Consider the following 20,269-nt stretch of genomic DNA (forward strand, 5'->3'; position numbering starts at 1 on the left):
GAAATGAACAAGTAGGTGCAGTAATTTATTGAAATGTGCAAACATGCATGGAAATACTTTAAATAAGGCAAAAACAGAGTTTGTACAATTCTAATGAGCCTGAAAGTCCATATTTGGTGTGACCACCTTTATTCTTCAGCACAGTCTGAACTCTCTGAGGCAGCTTTCTTCTCATTTCTTTAAGTAGTCTTCAGGAATAGTTCTCCAGGCTTCTTGAAGGACATTCAAAGCTCTTCTTTGGATGTTTCTGCCTTTTGTTCTGTTCTCTGTCAGGATGATCCCACACTGCTTCGATAATGTTGAGGTCCGGGCTCTGGGGAGGCCGATCCATGACTGATAGTGTTCCAGACGACTTGAACCAAAGATGGTTCAAGATCAAATGTGGATCCATCACTCCATCAGATCTGTTATTGATTTTCAGTCCAGTCCAGTTCTTGTGTAATGTGGCATACCTCAGCCTTTTCCTTCTGTTTTCCTTCATTAAGAACGGCTTCTTGACAGCCACCCTTCCACTGAGACCATTTCTGATGAGGCTTCAGTGAACCGTAGATGGATCATCTGAAGGTCCAGATGCATCTCTCAGGTCCTGTGTGCTGAGATAAGCCATGTTTTCAGTTAATAGCTCTTTAAGAATCACTTTGTTGGTGCAAAAAAAAAATCCTACACTACTCAAAACAATTAAACACTTGTTTTTGTGGTTGTCTCGTGTTGAGACTGTAGCCGCCCCTCTGCTACTTAACTGACCAAATCAACATCCCAGAAATTGATGCTATAATCTGATTAAAAATGGTTACTTTATTTATTGTTTGAACAGCATGTGAAGAAATGAGGGGGTGGCTCAAGACTTTTGCATGCAAAGTCTAATGCAGCTTTAGATGACCACTAGATGTCCGCATTGTGCTGTTTGCTCCTTTTCTGTGCAAATGTTGCCATGATCTTATATAATTACCGCTGGAAGTTTATCATTTCCTCGTGTTTTTAATGCAGAGGCTCTAAAGATGCCAGAAAATGTCACGTTGTTTTAATGAAAAATTGTATGTGTGGACTGTTGAACCAGTTCACAGGCTTAATAGCCATTGCTCACGCAAACTGGCTGAGGGGGTGGATCTGCACAATTGAAGGCTTGTACTCAATCTAACTGTAGCTATAAAGACAGTACACTCAAGCGCACTCTCAAGCTCTTTGACACACAGTTTCCACTATGGGCTCCCGGGTTGCTGCAACCTGGTACCGCCGCCTTAATGTCCTGTGCGCCGGCACAACACGGCAAGTCGCGCAGGTGCCCCGACCCGGACCCTGCGCTTCCATTTCGGCCAGAAGAAATCTGAACGTCCAGACAGCAACTGAGTCGGGTAAGCTGAAGAGCATTGATGACTTGCCGGGGCCCAGCCGATCCACCACTCTGTACTGGTTGTTTGTCAAAGGATACGCGGAGAAGATGCACTTACTGCAGGTACTGGAGGCGAATTGCGTGCCTTTTCCTACTCAACTTGTTTGTAGGTTCCCACGAAAGATTAAAACAAGTGTGAGATTAACTTTAGCTGAGAACAAAAGCGTCGTCTGTGCATTCAGCAATTTTACTTTATTTTTATTGACTTTTATCCGTAGTGGCTCAGTGCTGTATTAACCCCAACCAGAATAAAACGAGTCTACATATAGGTGGTCTCCCAATTCCGTATATAAGCCAAGCAAAAATAAAGCTAAAGGTTGTTCTGTATTCGTCTTACACTAATGATTGTGGTTTTCAGTTTGACTCCTTGAAAACCTATTTAAGAGTTCCCTTAAATTTAATTTATGGTCAGGACTTTTTTTTATTTTTTTTTATTTTAAAGCACATTTAATTGGCAGAAAATCCTCAAAACAGCTGGGAACCCATAAAGAAGCCCCGATGACTGCAGATAATACTGACCAAAATATTACTGATTTGGCCATAAATCATTAAATAAACCAAACTGCTGCTGTTCTGAAGAATCGTCTTAACAACAAACAAACAAATTTGGATTTCATGAAATTTTGTCCTCAGGGGACGTTTATGGGTCCTCTTATGTGTTTATTTATAGAATCATTTTTTTTTTCTCAGCTGGTGAGCCATAAACAGCCATAATCCCATAATCTAACCATTCAGTTTCTTAAGTAATCCTTCAGTTTTTGCAGCTCTCTTGTTGTGGTTCAGCCTCCATAGTAAACCTCTGCTGTTCTGAAAAATCTTCTTAAGCTTAAGAGTTAGTTTTCTGGTTTTTGAAGCCCTTTAAAGGAAAAGGAACTCCACTGACTAATATTGGCCCAAATCCTCAAAACACTGCTGAGGACCCATAAAGGAGCCCTGAGGAGCTCCACTGGTCTAATTCAAAGCATATTAATACTGTCTGGTAATCACCTTTGAGTAAGGATAGATCCATCGATCACATCACATCATTATTCTCTCCCCTTTAAAATAATACTAATGAAGGCAGAACACATGCCTTCCACTGGCTTCACCCACTTCTAAGTAGTTGTTTTAACCCTTTATTGGTGGTAATTTCCATCATTCATCGGGGATTTGTAGAAATGTGTGTATCTGTGGTGATTCACAGTTTTCCCTGTTGACTATAGTGTAGGGAGTAAAAGTTGATTGCTATCCTGCACTTGACTCATGAGGACCTTTCCTGCTCTCATTACAGCTAAATTACCTCAATATGAGACACATGAATGGGTAATAAGGGATACTGATGCTATGCAGTTTATGTAAAGTAAAGGCTTCCTCATGTAATGCACACTCACTGAGTGGCATTCTCTTGTTGTAATCTTACCATAGATGCATGTAATCAGTTTCCTAATGGTCTAGCTGTTTTCAGTATTAATATGTCAACTTTTTAAACTAGTATGTAGATTAATCTATATAAAACTGGGTTGATTAAATGATTTGGTTTAATTTTAATCTAAAAAGTAGTGGAACCAGTGACTATTACTAATGGACCTCAAGTTGTCTCAGTTGCTTTAAACTTCAGTTTACACTTTTTTAATTAACTCATTTGACTAATTTTCTAGGGGTTACAGAAGAGTCTGTATGGGCCTATCTGGCGCTCCAGGTTTGGCCTGTTGGACATTGTCAATGTGGCGACACCTGACCTCATTGCTCAGGTGATCCAGCAGGAAGGACGCTACCCAGTCCGAGCTGAGTTGCCCCACTGGAAGGAGTACAGGGATCTGAGGGGCCAGGCCTATGGACTGCATGTGGAGTGAGTGTAGATGATGTTTAAAAGAGTTTTAGTCATGTGCTGGCAAATCCTCAAAAAAACAAAACAAAACAAACAACTGGGTACCCAGGAAGCTCAGAGGAACTCCTCTGACTATTACTGACCAAATGGAAAGTTCTTACAGCCATAAACCACAAGTAATTCTTCAATTTTTGGAAGATTTTTGTTAAACTTAAGCCCCTGTAGCAAACATCTGCTCTTGTGAAGGATCTTCTTAAGCTAAAAAAAATAAAGCTTGTGGGTTTTTTTTTTTTAATTTAAAAGTTTGATTTTGTAAAAAAAAAAAAAAAAACTTTAGCGGTGTTTCTCAGGGCTCCTTCATGGGTACCCTTAAGAACATACTAGTATAGGGATGTTCTGTATTTATTTTCTAGCAAGCAGAGAATTTACAAAAAATAACTGCAGATCCAAAAAGGAGTGCCGAGGGAGGAATTCCACTGACTTAAATAATCCTTCATTTGTTTTTTGAGGCAGTATTTTTTTCTTGACCTGTAGTATATGCTTGGTTTAATCTGTTATTCTCAAAAAAAAAAAAAAAAAATCCACTGCATGTTGATCTGCCTTTAAGTGGTAGACCTTTTCGTTTGGCTTCCTCAGTGAGAGCAGCAACAAAGGTAACACTAGAAATGTGGACTCTGCTTGGTGGACAATTTCAAAGTTAGGTTTAAAAAAAACAAACATTTTTTTTCGAATGTCATAGTGTCAGAGACTTTACTGAACAGAACTGACATAAGTTTGAAAACAAGTTTTATAGGAATCAAATAATTTTTTTAAAAAAGTTACTTTTTGATTTTTGAAACCCCTGAAGTGTGTTTTGACAGAAAAGGTTGTCAGTACTCGACAAAACAGCTGAGGACATATAATGGAGCCTTGATGAACTCCACTGATTGATACTGACAAAAATCAAGTTTATACAACTATAAATGATAAGTCTTTCTTTGATTTTGGCAAAACCTGCTTTGTGGAGTTCCTCAGGGTTCCTTTATTGGTCCCTTTAAGTTTTTATTCTATTTTACAGAACAGGACTAGATTGGTACCGGCTTCGCAGTGCCCTCAACCCCAAGATGCTGAAGCTGCAGGAGGTGTCGGCCTATGCCTCTGTCATCCACCAGGTGGTTGGAGATCTCCTACAGCGCATTGAGCTCTTAAGAACTCGCAGTCAGGACCAGGCCACAGTTTCAGACTTGGCAGCTGAGCTCTATAAGTTTGGCTTTGAAGGTGGGAAGGACAGCAGCTAATACCAAAAGTTAGGGTTTGTAGCTCTGTTATTTATGTACTTATTTATCTATTATCTGACAGGTGTGTCCTCCATCCTGTTTGAGACCAGGCTGGGCTGCCTGCAGGAGGAAATTCCCCACGACACTCTTCGCTTCATTGCAGCTGTTAACGACATGCTGACGTTCTCTGATCCAGTTCTCCTCTTCCCACGCTGGAGCCGCGACATTCTCCCCTTCTGGAAACGCTTCATTCAGGCCTGGGACGACCTCTCTGATATAGGTATGTAGAAAAAGAAACTACAAACTGGAAGATTCATGCAGTTTTGGGGTCGCTTTAAATTCATAAGTATCTTTTGTGTGTTTGCATGGCAGCTCAGATGCTCATCGACAGAAGAATGGCTGAAATTGAAGCTCAGGTGAGCAGGGGTGAGCCTGCAGAGGGCATGTACCTGACTTACCTGCTGTCTTCTGACAAGCTGAGCAAAGCGGATGTCTACACAAGCGTTACAGAGCTGATGCTGGGAGGAGTCGATACGGTGAGAAAAAAGAACGATACTGTGGTCTGGTTTTGTGCTTAAACAAAAGAAAAAAAATTATTTTTTAACACACATTTTAATTGAGATATTTTTGTTATTGCAGAGATTTTCTATTACATTAGCAGCTTCTTAAACAACTTCTGCAGATCACATGCCTCTTCCTAAACCATCCTTTCACTGTTGGCAGAGAGGAATTGATTTTGGTTAACCTTTACAGTTTAAACTGCTGCCAAACACCTTTTATTTTTACTCAATCTGTAACCGACACCTTTTAAGGTGGAATGTTTCCTTGCATGTTACTTCATGCAAGAGTTGGCTCTATGAATCAATTAACACTTTAACTTACCGGGGGGGGGAGCTCTGAGGGTAATTTAATTTATATGCACAATAGATGCAGGCAGTTCATTAATAATGGCCGGCATTCTACCTACAACATGTCAAGTTGGTGGGTCAAAAGCAAGCACAGAGAGGGATAAATAAAATCTAAATAAAAAGGATAAACCCTTAAACCATCAGCTCACTGCAAAAATGAACTTGGCTGCCAGTAATAACCATCTTTTGTGACTTGTGGTGGGACTCCCCCTCCCTCCAGCGCTCTGTATCAACTTCAGTTAAGCTCAGTTAAAATGTCAGCATAACTGAGGACCAGAGCAGACTCTAAGTATGCTGGGAGGAGAATCAGAGGACGGCACCAAAGTTTTGGCACTGTGCGTAGTTTTTTTTTAAAGTTGTTTTTTTCCCTTGTCTTTCTGGTACATAGTCTGGATTTTTATGAATTATTGATATGATGTATTTTACATGATATAACACAGTTTTTACACTTTTATGGTGAGAAAAGTTGCTCTTAAATTGTTGAACACAGTCTTTTAGAGTGGTGAAGACTCGGCCTCTCTTTGATGCTCTGTTTTTATACCGAATCATGTTACTGGACATTTTGTTGCCAGTGCCCCAACTTTTTTTGCATAACCTCAAATATGTGACCTACAGACATCAGCAATCCTGCTACCTGAGGCTGCATTTTATTTTCCTTTAGTGGACTCATTGTTAAATGTTCTCTGGGGGCCACTGAAAGCCTCTTTCCCGCAGGTGATTATGTGTCAGACTGCAATATTTCATACATATGAATTAGGAGAACTGGTACAACTATAGACAAAGTGTTCCTAAGTTCATATTACATTACGTTGTGAAATAACCAAGCCTTTTCTAAACACGTTGACACGTGACAACAAAGCAGTTACACAGAATTTCTGTGTTGCTGTTGTTTCTGTGCTGTTCTGTGTTGTGAAAAGCTGTATGGCAGAGTGCCACAGATCATTCTGCACACAGATTTAGAGGTGTGGACTTGTTTGTCTTGATTTTCAGTCTGACTCAAGCATTTCAGCCTCTTTCTCCCTGCACCTACACCTCCAAAAACTACAACCATTCCCACCTTAGAGCCCTCTTGATACATTCACACAAAGCAAAGCCGCACACTCGCTGCGCTGATTCAGAACAGCATTCAGACTCTGGCAGCCTCCAGAGTCTGTCTGAGCTGGAAATCAAAACCTCTGGCATTCAAAACAGGCACAAATCCAGTGGTGCTCACATCTGGTGCTGCACGTACAGCAAGCTGTCACAGAGCCCGCCTGGCTGCATTCCCAGGTGAGGTTGAGGCTTGTCCCCGTCCTTTGCCACTAGCAGCATATTGAAGGTTTGTGGAATTGAGACGTCTCTGTCATCCAATGTAAGCATTGAAGCAGTTTCATCAGCGATTTTATGCCGTGCTCTTGATATGAGAAAAGAAATAGGCTGATCTTAAGGTGAACAGGATATTAATAGTAGGAAGTCAGGGTCCATTATTTTAAGAAGTTTCCTTTTAACAAATAAAAGTTCATGATTCATCCTTTAAAATAAACTGGACTCATTAAGTTGGTTATAGAGACTTTTTAGTGACCAAAAGGCCCAGCAGCACCTTTAATGGCTTCAGTATGGCATCCAGAAACCTTTATACCCATGCTGGGCCCACTCATGACAGCTGATCTGCTGTCATGAGTGAAACTGCGCAGTTTATCTTGGCCTTGAATCTTGAACAAGAAAAACAAAAACCTGCATGTGTTATTTGTTTCTGTTGTGGAGTCAGTGTTGCTGTTTGCTTTGAGAACGTTGCCTGTTTTGAAAGGTAAGGAGTGAGCTGTTGTTGTCCTGGCACGTAAGCTGTTGGATCAAAGCCAAACCACGAATATTTCAGACTCAGTCGTTCCGGTATTATAATATAACAGAGCGCAACGTAATTGAAGTGAACGTAACGTGCAGCGGTGCAGAAGGGGGTGGGGTGGGGGTGGGGGTCTATGTGTGTTTTCTCAGCAGTGTGCACACAGAGCTCTTACATTTTCTCCTCTCCAGCATCATATCTGTTATTCACCATGTTGAAACATTTGTTCCTTATCTATGTTTGACTGCTTTTCGAGCGTGACTGTTGCCCACAGGTGGCTGTGAGGCACCTTCATTTCTTTGACTTTAACATGGCATGCAGGAAGGAAAGTGATACAGGTGCATGCCCTGATGCACATGGAACAGTAACAGTAACTTCATGAACACATATATGGGTTAGGATCTAATATAAATCATGTTTGTCTTCTTTTTAACATCTTAAGCACTTGAGTTGAAGGCACTGGACTTCTTTGTAATACGTGAAGATGTTTTATCCCTCACCTGAGAGTCTATTTGGTACTCATAACCACTCATAACAGATATCATCCACCTCTCTCTCACCTCTGGCCAGGTTCCATCATCACTTAAAACAGCTGTAATCTCTCCTTTGTTAAAGAAACCTGGGGCTGATCCTAGTAATCTGAATAACTTTTGGCCCATTTCTAATCTGCCATTTATCTCTAAAATTCTTGAACGGACTGTAGCCGACCAGGTTTACAATTATCTCTCTAACAATAATCTCTTCGATCTGGTTTTCATCCTTTACACAGCACAGAGTTAAGATCACCAATAATCTACTGATGGCAGCAGATTCTGGGCTCAAACTCACTACTCAACACATTACTCCTATTCTTCAGGAACCTCATTGGCTCCCCATAAACCATCGTATCAAATACAAGATTCTTCTACTCACCTACAAATCTCTCCATAACCTTGCACCCCCCTGTACTGCTGCTCTCATCCATTCTTACACACCTTCATGTTCACATTGTTCTTCTTCTTCAGTGCTTCTTACCATACCTTCTGCCTGTCTTTCAACAATGGGGTCTAGAGCATTTTGTTGCACAGCTGCTCATCTCTGAAACGCACTTCCACAATCTCTGAAGGTCATGAATAGCTTATCTCTCTTTAAATCTCAGTTAAAAACCCACCTGTTTAAACAAGGATTTAGATTTTTTTTTTAATTTCAGTTCCAAAAACTGATGGAGAGTCTCAGTTAATTAAACCCTTAGAGGAGGGGGTCCTGAGAGTCCTTGACCCTCCCTGTCATGTGAGTTTTTAAGAGTGACATGAGCCAAGCTATGAATCAAGGGCGAAGGTGTGGATCCTTTTTTTTGAGACATTGCTCCGCCCCACCATTATGAGAGCTATTAAGGTTACACGGGTTAAGGTGTGAGTGGTAGTTAAATCACCTGAGAAGGGATCTCAGGACTGCATCCTTTTTTCGTTAGGTGCAGATGCACTACAGAGTATTGTTCTTAAAAGGTGGCTCTCCTTTATTGTGCCGTGGGTCTGCTGATAGGTTGTTTGTTCTCTCCTGTGTGAAGGTCCAAGCAAAACATCTTAATGAATCGATTGCCTTCATTTCAGGCTCTTAAGACTACCCTGAGCCTAGTAACCCTTGCTGTGTGCGTGAGACTCATTTATATCTTATATGTGAGGGATAGTAGACTACCATAAAACCACTCTAGACTTTGATTCAGTTCAGTTGAGGTGTTTTTGTGGCGTCCAGCTGTTGAGCCCAGACTGTGAAGGAGGGCTGTTTTTGCAGCTGTGTACACAGTACTACTGAACTATTTTTGAAGGTGGGAAAACAAGAAACTAAACTTTTATTTTGGATTGTAAGCATTTATGTACAAAAAATGACACACTAAAAAACTGTTTTTTTTGGGGGTTTTTTTTAGTGTTTTGTGGTCACTTTTTCCAGTCTGTGAACACAGAATGAGCTTAAAACTTTACACAGGTATTTATTCAACCTCTTCCATTCTTCTCCCACCTGACCACAGACGTCCAACACATTGTCGTGGGCTTTGTACCATTTAGCAAGGGACAGCGTGGCTCAGGACCGACTGTACAGCGAAGTGAACTCGGTGTGTCCCAACAAACAGGAGCCAACCATGGACGACGTGAGCAGGATGCCCTTCCTGAAGGCCGTCATAAAGGAGACGTTACGGTGAGCTGACAGTTGTTTGCATCTCAAAGGAGTCGGGTTTACTGACCCAGAGCATTTTAACCAAAGATGTAATGGTTTTTAAAGTAAGTCTATAATTCCTAAATTATTAAGAAACCTGTGATATATTTTACAGCTGCATGTGGACAGTCATTAAGTTGGCGTTTTGCAAAGAGACCAAACCAGCTTTAAGGATCCAGTCACTGAATGTGTTCAAAATGTGGGGCTGTGCACTCATTCAAACTACACTAGTGAGTGACTGAAGGCAACAGTTTGTTTTAGACCATCGGTGACAAGATTTTGTAGAAGTTAGGACTTTTTGGACCACTCTCACTTACTTCACACCCTTCCAGTTACCTGCTTCAGGCTGGCTTTAGGTTTAAAGCTAGAATCGGGTTGGGGTAAGGGATTAACACCGAACTGTGATGATTAAACCTAGAGATAAGAGGCTTGGGGATACTTTAGTGTGACTGATTGCACAAACATACGTGCGTATGTTAGTGCATCTCAAAATTCAAGCACAGTAATAAGGTGGTCACCAAACCATTTGGTAGTGGTTTTGGCAAATCTGCATCTCCATAAAGCTCGTCAGCAGATGCAAGGATGAAATCATATGGAAAACATTTACATTGGCTTTGGACTTGAGTAAAAACACCAACAGTGGACCACCAACAGCAGCAGATGACATGACACCCCAAATCATTATAAACTGTGGAAAACTTCAATATTTACTTTTATCTGAAGAGAGGATTTTAAACCACTGAGCAACAGTCCAGTTCTTTTTCTCCTTAGCCCAGGTAAGACACATCGGACATTGTCTGTGGTTCAGAGGTGGTTTGATATCAGTGATGCAACAGTTGTAGCTCCATTTCTGATGACATCTATGTGTGGTGGCTCTTGATACACTGACGCCAGCATTGGTCCACTCCTTAATTTCTTGAATTTCTCTTGAATATGTTGCTCGGAAAATGGGAAGTAAATAAGAGTAATAACAGTAAATAAGACAAAAGCAGAGTTTGTACAATTCTAACGAGCTTGAAATACAATATTTGGTGTGACCACCTTTATTCTTCAGCACAGTCTGAACTCTCTGAGGCAGCTTTCTTCTCATTTCTTTAAGTAGTCTTCAGGAATAGTTCTCCAGGCTTCTTGAAGGACATTCAAAGCTCTTCTTTGGATGTTTCTGCCTTTTGTTCTGTTCTCTGTCAGGATGATCCCACACTGCTTCAATGATGTTGAGGTCCGGGCTCTGGGGAGGTCAATCCACTGATAGCGTTCCATTGTGTATGTTTCTATCCAGGTGTGATTTTACTGCATTGGCAGTGTGTTTGGGATCATTGTCATGCTGAAAAACGAAGCTGCTGCCAATCAGATGCTTTCCAGATGGTATTTCACGTTGGATCAAAATCTGATGGCACTTTTCTGTGTTCATAATTTCATCAAGTTTGTCAAGATCTCCAACACCACTGGCTCAAATGCAGCTCCAAACCGTGACAGAGCCTCTACCATCTTTTACAGATGACTGTAGAGACTCACTGTTGTACCTCCCTGCTGACCTTTTTCATAATTATTAATTTGATCCAAAAATGTCAAATGTGGATTCATCCCACCATCAGACCTGTTTCCACTGATTGTCAGTCCAGTTCTTGTGTAATATAGGATACCTCAGCCTTTTCTCCCTGTTTCACTTCCTTAAGAATGGCTTCTTGACAGCCACCCTTCCACTGAGACCATTTCTGATGAGGCTTCAGTGAACAGTAGATGGATCATCTGAAGGTCCAGATGCAGCTCTCGGGTCCTGTGTCAGGTCTTTGCTGGATTTTTTTTTTTTTTTTCCTGTTTCTTAAAGACATAACTTGCAGATCCTGTTCATCTGCTGTAGATAGTTTTTAAGGACACACTGCACACCATGTTGAGATATGCCAAGTTTTCGGCTAAGAAAAACCAGAAAGCCTGCTTAAGACCATTTTAAACAAATGACAAAAAAAGTCTGGCTGCTTGAAAGAAAAATATATATTAAAAAAAAAGGGTGGCTCAAGACTTTTACACAATACTGTATGAGAGCAGCTCATCCAAATAATGTCAGACTCAGCACTGCATATCTGCCATGTGTGAAGCTTGCAGGATAAAGGATTGTGGTATTTTAAACAAGTTAAATCTTGAGACAGACACACACTGTTCACCTGGCTATAAGCATCAGGACATTCAGCTTTAACAGTTCAGACTGAGTGAGTGTGAAAACCTTCACCTACATATGAGTCAAATTTAAGGAAGCACATACAGGAAATGTGCTCACTGAATCTGCTGGGTTTACCTCAGTTTCTTGCCTCTGCGGGCTGCCGAATGCAAACTCTTGTGGCATTTGCATTACCTCAAGTGGTTTGCTGAAATGGTAGGCTCATTGTGCGTCATCACCTTTTGAAACTCAAATGCACGTTGTGTTCTTCTTACACGGTTCGCCTCTTAGACGATTAAATATCAGCGAGGTGTGTTTTTATAAAAAAAAAAAAACCTTATCAGCCAGCACAACAATCACTCCTCACAGGAAGAACAAGAGCAGAACACACGCCTCTGCCAAGGTTGAAACCTCCCTCCACACCAGACATTAATTAATGATATTAAAAATAATAAACCTTTTTTTTTTTTTTTTTCTTTTCTAGATGTATTTGTGACTCATTTTGGCTTATCTTGCAAGGGTCTGTACATATCCCAAAAACTTTTGGAGACTCCAAAGTTAACACTGGTAACACATTCCAGGAACTCTGTCCTTAATTTCCTGAGAAATCCCGCAGAATCCCACCAACTTAGAATCGACTGAATCAAGCCTTTAACTGAAACCTGTAGTGGGGACTCTGATCATGGCACAACCAGAAAGCAAAGCATTTCTTTTGAGTTTTCGTTGTTTAATTTTGTCCTCCTGATAATTTCCAAGTTGAACTTTAGACTCCGGAGATTCCAATAAAAACAACTCCAAATCTGCCTGGATGGCGTCTTGTGTGATTTAGCTAAAGGCAGTGGAGCTTTCTCTGTTTTTCCCCCTTTAGACTGGACTCTCTAGTGTCCTGTCCAACATGAAGTCCAACCACTGAGCCATTTATTTCAGACCCGCTTAACTGACTTCTAATCAAGTGAAGGTCATTCTGTCTGTCCTCTTCCTTGGATCCAGTTTGGGGTTGCTGGCAGGTTGGAGCCTATTCCAGCTGTTATGGAACAAGAGGCAGGGTACACCCTGGACGAGTCACCAATCTGTTTCAGTATTATTTATAATGATGTTATTTATTCGTGTGGGTTTTATGTTTTTAAAGCCACGGAACAGTAATACGTTTGTCTTCAGAATAGAAAGCACTCCTAAAACAACAGGAGTTTCCCAACCTGGAAAACAACCATCCAGAAAACTAGCCATACATTCAGGTCCATAGGATTTTAGACAGCAATTTTCTACAGAGGCAAAATTATAATAAAGTCTCTTTTATACACACTCCTCCATTTCCAGAAGCTCAAAGCTAATCAGACAATTTACTGACAAGCAGTTTCCTGGCCAGGTGATGTCTTTCCCCTCATTATTCCATGCCAGATTAACCAGATAAAAGGAGCTGATTACATGTCATGGTCCTGGGCCGTATGCCCAGAGTTTTGTGTTTAGGTTGTGTTTCCACTGAGTTATTTTCCCAGTTTGTTTTCCATCTTAGTTCCAGCATTGTTATTCGTTTTTGTTACATTTTGATTTCCTAGTTCCCTTTGTTCCTGTCTCCCCAGCGTCTGTGTTCTTGTGTCTGTTTTGTCCTTTTTGTCATGTCCCTGGCCACCTGTGTTTTTGTATTGAGTTTTATTCCCAGTGTTGTGACTGGTCTGCGTCTCCGTCCCGTGTCTTTCCTGTTTTACTTTGATAGGTCCTAGTTCCTTGTGCGGTGTGTTTTGTTTTGCTTCCTCTGTTATTAGTTTCATTGGTTTCACCTGTTGTTCCCACTTACCCTGATTACCTAGTGTGTGTATTTAAGCCCTTAGTTTTTCTCTGTTCTTTGTTGCATTGTTGTCTATGATCCCTTTTGTGTCTCTTCCTGTTTCACGGTCCCTTAGTTTAGTTCTGGCACCTGTCCAGTTTGAATCTTTTGTCATCCTTCTCAATAAAACCACATTTAAGTTCAGTTTGCCTTTTGAGTCCTGCCACAGCTAACCATGACATTACAAGTGTTGAACGTGCATGAGGTCCAATGACATGTCAGTGCAAGTGAGTGGAGGTCATCATAAGCCTGAAAACCCAAATAAACTTTATGGAGTGGATAGATCAACAATCTGAATTCATGGACAGTGCAATCCTGGGAGGATCATCACTTTTGAGGTTCTGGTGTTTTGCAAGCTGTTTTTAATTCACTAAACAAGCAAAAAAAAAAAAAAAAAAAAAAAAAAAATAACTGTTTTGATTCCGGGGAGGGAAAAAAAATCCCACAGTGGCTGCATCAGGAAAGACATCCAGTGTAAAAAATCTGCCAAAGCAAACATGTGGAGCTCTGCCCCCTGTGGGGACCCCTTGTTGATAAGAGAGCAGCCAAAAGTAACCTTTTTTTCTTAATAAGAGGGGAAAGTGCGGAGTAACCACAAAGGACCACATTTAAAAAAACAAAATGGAACTGTTAAAGCTCATGCGGGAACTTGGGTTCTGTGGGTTCTCTCACTGCTGTAAATGCACTGTGAAGGTCATAACTTCCTTGGTTGAGTGAACTTCGTAGCCCCAATCACATGCTGCTCAAACCTTTTATAAGGGGCAGCCAACCAGAAGAAAGTTCTGAGGCAATTAAAGGGCTTGTTTCAGACCCCCAGGGTGAAGTGGGGGGCAGCACCGAGGCTTAGCATAAAACAAAGAACTATTTTGAACAGTGAATCCTCCAGTAGAGTCCAAGAATAAAAACAAGGAGCGGGACATTGAGTAAATATCTACCCTGCCCTTTGTGCCTATGTCCTCAGGCATTTTTGCTTATGCAAAGAACAACATGTCAGCTGTGATTGATGCCTAATGTGGAAACATAAAGAAACAGCATGGGAATGCTCCATGAGTCACATCTGTGGAGCTTGATTTGTTTGCTTTTTCCTCCACCAGTCTGTATCCTGTGGTACCTGGAAACGGACGCTATATCTCAGAGAATGAGGTGATTCTTGACAACTACTGGTTCCCAAAGAAGGTATGAAGGCACTGTTACACACACACACACACACACACACACACGACATGATGTATGTTTCTTTTCATGTAATAAATTTTGTTCTTGTACTTTTCTTCCCTAGACTCAGTTCCATCTGTGCCATTACGCAGCCTGCCACGACGAGTCCGAGTTTGTGGATGCAGAGCGCTTCCTCCCGGAGCGGTGGTTTTACTCTGAGGCACCGAGTAGCCGCAGCAACAGAGCCATGCCCGGCTTCTACCAGCACCACCCGTACAGCTTCATCCCGTTCGGTGTCGGGGTGCGAGCCTGTGTGGGGAAAAGGGTGGCGGAGATGGAGATGCATTTTGCTCTGTCCAGGGTGAGTGGTGCGGAAATCCTCTTTCCTGGATAGTTAGCTCAAGTAACTCCATTAAAAGTACTTTTTGTAGTTACCCTCTACACAATTCAATTCAAACTTTCACCACCAGAGGGCAGTGTTTTCCCAGTGCGTGGCTGTGTTGAGATGTATTTAAATGTGTGCAGCTTTGCTCAAGAGACTTTTGCCTTTTTTCCAGGCTGCCTTGCCTGGTTATATTACGGAAGAGGATTAGGGCCACTATAAAAAAAAAAAAAAAAAATGGGGCATTGGAAAAAAAAAAAAAAGCAGCCAGAATTGTGACTTTAATCTCAGAATTCTGACTTTAATCTCAGAATTCTGACTTTTTTCTCACAATTCTGACTTTTTTCTCAGAATTCTGACTTTAATCTCAGAATTCTGACTCACTCACTCACTTAAATCAGCCATTGTCCGTCTGCAGGTTGGTTCACCAACTGCACGCCTCTGCATGTCTCTGTCATTAAGCTGATTACTTCAAAGACCCAGAATTCCGAGAAAAAAGTCAGAATTCTGAGAAAAAAGTCAGAATTCTGAGATTAAATTCAGAATTCTGAGAAAAAAGTCAGAATTCTGAGATTAAATTCAGAATTGCGAGAAAAAAGTCAGAATTCTGAGATTAAATTCAGAATTGCGAGAATAAAGTCAGAATTCTGAGAATAAAGTCAGAATTCTGAGAATAAAGTCAGAATTGTGAGATTAAAGTCACAATTCTGGCTGTTTTTTTGTTTTTTTCCAATGCCCCATTTTTTTTTTTTTTTTTTTTTTTTTATAGTGGCCCTAATCCTCTTCCGTATTATATAAAGGTTATTCAAAAGAAATTTCACAAACCCTGTGTCGGGAATTATGATTGTTTATAACAAAATGATGAATGCTAAACAAAGTCTGGCAAAAAAAAAAAAATATCCTCCTGGAGCCCCTTATATAAAGTGGATGTAAAAACATAACATTAGTCTGTCCTTTCAAGTACCTCTTTCTTCTACTTGTCCGACATCCAGCTGTGACATGCTGAAGGATAAAAAAAGATAGTAATGCGATGTCAAACCACACTGGAAAGAGGACTCACCCATGGAACACTGGGAAAAGTCTACACCGGTTAATGAGCTTCATTAACTAGGCGACAGCTTCAGGGTTCTTTGTGGGCAGATACACACACAGAGTAGGTAAGGTCTGCACAGAAAAGACAAACTGACTGACGAAACGACAGGAGCGGGAGCCAGCGTGCATACTTGAAGTTGACGCAACAATTTGGCGGTGATTGAGGAATTTCTTCAGCTTTAAATAGCCGCCCCTGAATGAGTGCACATGAGCAGCAGATGAGTAGATCAGCCTACTCACCACAGGTGAGGCTATTGCAGGAAGGCGGGGAGACCCGGTGACACACCCTCACCCTGGAATATTTGTGCTGAGCCTTGGTGCAGCTGCTCAGATGTTTTAGCTCCACCCCCTTTGAGACAACTGTTTTTGATTGGCTGCTCTTCATACAGCGGTGGGTGGAGTTTGTGTGTCCATTGAATGCACTGAAGGGCCTTTTCTTAGTGTTTATAGAATTCATATGAACTCGAGCAAACACAGTAGGTACAGTACTGTGCAAAAGTCTTGAGTCACCCTTCATTTCTTTATATTTTGCTTCCAAGCAGCCAGATTTTGTTGAATGAATGAATGATGAATGAATGAATGAATGAATGAATGAATGAATGAATGAAGTTTATTGCCATGTGGGTGAACAAGTTCACACATTGCAAATTGCAGTTACAGAACACCATCCAAGAATACACAAAACACAACACACATGGGGGGATATGTGTCCTAGGGTCATGCAGCCGACTTGCAGCGCTACCTTTGGCAGGAGGAGAAAACAACACATCATGGGGAAGTTAGGTTAAAAAAAAAAGTCATCTGGTACAGTGCTCAAAAAGAGCACTGCACCAGGGTCCAAAAAAACCACCTTAGCAAAGCATTTGCACATGTAAAGCTAGGACAGCGGCGGTAGGTGAGGTCAGGTCAGGAGGGAATGCAGACGGAGACGAGAGGTGGGGGCATTGTGGAGCCAGATGCCAGGATCCAGCCAAAACAGTTCGCTGATAGTGGTGGAATTTCATCAGCGGCCGTGGTACACCAGACCCAGCTTCACAAATCACAACGCGGAGTGGGGGGAAGAGCAGCCGCACACAGAGCCTTGGAGAGAGATATGGTTGCCAACCCAAGGCCGGCAGGGGAGCCGAATTCCTGATAACAAATGTTGTTTTGGAACAGGCTGCTTGTTTTTCCAACAGCCTTCAGTCTAATGTTTAAAGTGGTCTTGAGCATTAGTTCTCCAGGCTTACTGTAGATTTTTCAAAGTATGCACCGTTAAAACAAGACATATGACAGGAAATAAGGAAAAGCAAAACGGGGCCATTCCAAAAATTTCTTAACTTTTCTCAAACTCCCGATCAATCACAAATTTCGCGCTCAAAAAAAAAAGATCAAATTTTATTAATATATTTACACAAATGTTTAGCCACATCTTATGTAATCAACACAGGAAGCAACTAATTTATGTGCTAAGGAGACTAAAATCTAAACAAGATGGTGTTTTTTTTTACTGATCAGTTCCTGCTGTTGCTCTGCAGCTGATGCAGCACTACGAGATCCAGCCTGAAGACGGCGCACCGACTGTGGAGGCCAAAACTCGGACGCTACTCATCCCTTCTAAGCCCATCAACCTGCGCTTCATGCCCAGAACCTGAAGCTGGTGCCAGTGATGGTCAGCATATGTTTTTTTTCCTCAGTATAACTTAAGAGTTTGTGCAATTTCAGCTTGTTACTCAAAAGCAAAAATGAGTAATTGGATCAGGGATACGTGAACCTTTGGCATTTGTTAATCTGGGTGCGGTGGACTAATGCACGTCAGCCCTCGCGGCCCTGTGAGCAGTTCCTGTCAGTGCCTGCTTTTCACAAATTTCAATGATGGCAGTGAGTAAATAACCAACCCAGGTTGACACATGCAGGAGTTTGTAAATTTCTGATATATTTCCTCACTGCCATGTTTCCCCATTTGTCTGCATGTTTTGTGTCACTTCCTGTTTGATTTTGGCAATTTCATTATTTGTGAGACTCTGGTTATTTTACTTCCTTTGTGATGTTGTGGTTGATTGGTTAAAAAAACTTTTGGAGGAGAATTCATAAAAGGAAAAAGAAAGCAGCTGTGCTCAGAGAATTGGACGGGACTGATGGTCTCTTAACTGCATATCAGTTTCTTCACTCCATAAATTCCTGCTGAATGAAGTGATATTTTTCCAGCTGGATTTTTTTTTTTTTTGAAGTCGGTCACAGTGGGATTATGATTATCTTTTCAGTGTAACTCCTGCCTTATTGCAGCCTCTAAAGCCTGGGAAAGATGTTCCAGCACTTTCTCTATTACTTCCTTCAGCAGAGGATACACTGGACCATTATTAACCTGGATCAACAGATTAATAACAACAGATTTCTACATAGTGAGAGGTGAAACTCTTTTCAACACACAAGTTTCTCTTTAGGAATAGATTTAATAGACAAGTTTCACATTTTACAGTCCAAACAAGCAAACAGGAGGTACATTTTTGGACCTTTTGTTTTAGTCACTTCCTGTTTTATTTTGGTAAAAACTCTCTGCTGGCTTTGTGAGTCATTAGTGTCACCTGCAGTTGACCGTGTTCGCCTGCATGTTTGATCTCTTTGTGTTTTTCCTCATATTCTCCTGTTTTAGCCTCTGGACTAGTTGTGAATTTTCGGTGAGTTTTTTTTGCGCTTTGTGTTTGTTAAGCCTCCCCCGGGTGTGTGTGTGTGTGGGCCCTCCTTATCATTAACCCAAAACAGATGCAGTTATTACCTGCCTTTACAGCATAATTATGTATTTACTTTAAAATAAGCTTCTTTTTTGTTTTCTTTCTTTAACACATTCATGCTGGAAGCAATTTAATATTTATCTTCTTCTTTCAGAGAACCCAAGGAGAGAGGAAAAGAGCTTCTCTGCGGATTAATTTCATCTGTGTCGATATAAACATGAACTTTAAATTTAATCGCCACAGCTTGCCCTCTGCATTATACAGTCAGTGTAATTGTATAATAATAAGCCGTAATATCACTGTGTGTGTGTGTGTGTGTAAGCCTAACTGAATGAACTTTGTATACTTATGCTTATTCATCTTTCTGGGTGGTACAAAGCTGGAACAGGTGGTGTTGACAGAAGGGTGTTGGAAGTGTGAAAAGGTGTTTGTTAAGATGGATGGTGTGTGCTGCCTCCTTGTGAGGAAAGGCAGTCTGTTTATATGTTAATGCTGAGGCTGATAAAACATTTTATTTAGCACAGGTGGTTTTTAATGTAACTTCCGCATTAAACATATTAATGAGGAGAGAAGACGCAGACTGGAGAGAGAACCTGAAGAAGGACGTTCACCAACTTTCTCTAATAATATTCATTTAATATTTGTAGTTTGAAGCTGTAGATGTAGATTTTTCTCACTGAGCACTTATGAACAAATAGAAATGTATTTTTTTCCTTTTTTTTTTTTTAACCACTATTATTCTGTTACATTACACTGATGTTAAATGTAAATGTGACTGTGATCCCAGTATGGGCTAGGTTTTTTTTTTCCAAGTAAATCATGTATCATGGTTGTAATGAGTGGTTATTTGAGTTACTGTCCACTTCAGATCAGCTCAAAGCAGTTTAACCGATGTATTGAACAAAGTGGAGTTCTAATGAGCTTGAAAGTCAATATTTGGTGTGACCACCTTTATTCTTCAGCACAGTCTGAACTCTCTGAGGCAGCTTTCTTCTCATTTCTTTAAGTAGTCTTCAGGAATAGTTCTCCAGGCTTCTTGAAGGACATTGAAAGCTCTTCTTTGGATGTTTCTGCCTTTTGTTCTGTTCTCTGTCAGGATGATCCCACACTGCTTCAATGATGTTGAAGTCCGGGCTCTGGGGAGGCCAATCCATGACTGATAGTGTTCCACTGTGTGTTTTTCTATCCAGGTATGATTTTACTGCATTGGCAGTATGTTTGAGATCATTGTCATGCTGAAAAAAAAAATAAAGTTGTTGTCAATCAGATGCTTTCCAGATGGTATTTCAAGTTGGATCAAAATCTGATGGTACTTTTCTGTGTTCATAATTCCATCAATTTTGATAAGATCTCCAACACCACTGGCTCAAATGCAGCTCCAAACCATGACAGAGCCTCCACCATGTTTTACAGATGGCTGCAGACACTCACTATTAATTTGATCCAAAAATGTCAAATGTGGATCCATCCCTCCATCAGACCTGTTACCACTGATTTGCAGTCCAGTTCTTGTGTAATGTGGCATACTGCAGCCTTTTCTCCCCGTTTCCCTTCCTTAAGAATGGCTTCTTGACAGCCA

At 41.0% G+C, this 20,269-nt stretch overlaps 1 protein-coding gene across 2 annotated transcripts; it reads left to right on the forward strand.

Moving 5' to 3' along the window:
- Positions 1-1,125: 1,125 nt before the first annotated feature.
- cyp27a2 (cytochrome P450 family 27 subfamily A member 2) lies at positions 1,126-19,714 on the forward strand. Of its 2 annotated transcripts, XM_030749830.1 has the most exons (10): positions 1,126-1,453; positions 3,028-3,218; positions 4,255-4,454; positions 4,536-4,733; positions 4,826-4,989; positions 9,186-9,352; positions 14,445-14,526; positions 14,630-14,866; positions 17,497-17,630; positions 18,845-19,714. In XM_030749830.1, exons 1-9 carry the CDS (start codon positions 1,202-1,204, stop codon positions 17,611-17,613), a joined length of 1,608 nt encoding a protein of 535 aa, XP_030605690.1. In that variant the 5' UTR covers positions 1,126-1,201; the 3' UTR covers positions 17,614-17,630; positions 18,845-19,714. The 2 variants fall into 2 exon arrangements, with proteins under 2 accessions (XP_030605690.1, XP_030605699.1); XM_030749839.1 differs by lacking the exon at positions 18,845-19,714 and having other exon boundaries at positions 17,477-17,595.
- The last annotated feature ends 555 nt before the right edge of the window (positions 19,715-20,269 follow it).

This window comes from Archocentrus centrarchus, chromosome 2 (genome assembly GCF_007364275.1).
Source record: "Archocentrus centrarchus isolate MPI-CPG fArcCen1 chromosome 2, fArcCen1, whole genome shotgun sequence".
NCBI lineage: Eukaryota > Metazoa > Chordata > Actinopteri > Cichliformes > Cichlidae > Archocentrus > Archocentrus centrarchus.

Excerpts from the sequence above, each read along its gene's own strand:
- cyp27a2 (XM_030749830.1), top strand. The coding sequence starts at position 1,202 with ATGGGCTCCCGGGTTGCTGCAACCTGGTACCGCCGCCTTAATGTCCTG. Across the intron at positions 3,219-4,254 it reads GCCTATGGACTGCATGTGGA|AACAGGACTAGATTGGTACC; the intron begins GTGAGTGTAGAT and ends TCTATTTTACAG. Across the intron at positions 4,734-4,825 it reads GGACGACCTCTCTGATATAG|CTCAGATGCTCATCGACAGA; the intron begins GTATGTAGAAAA and ends TTTGCATGGCAG.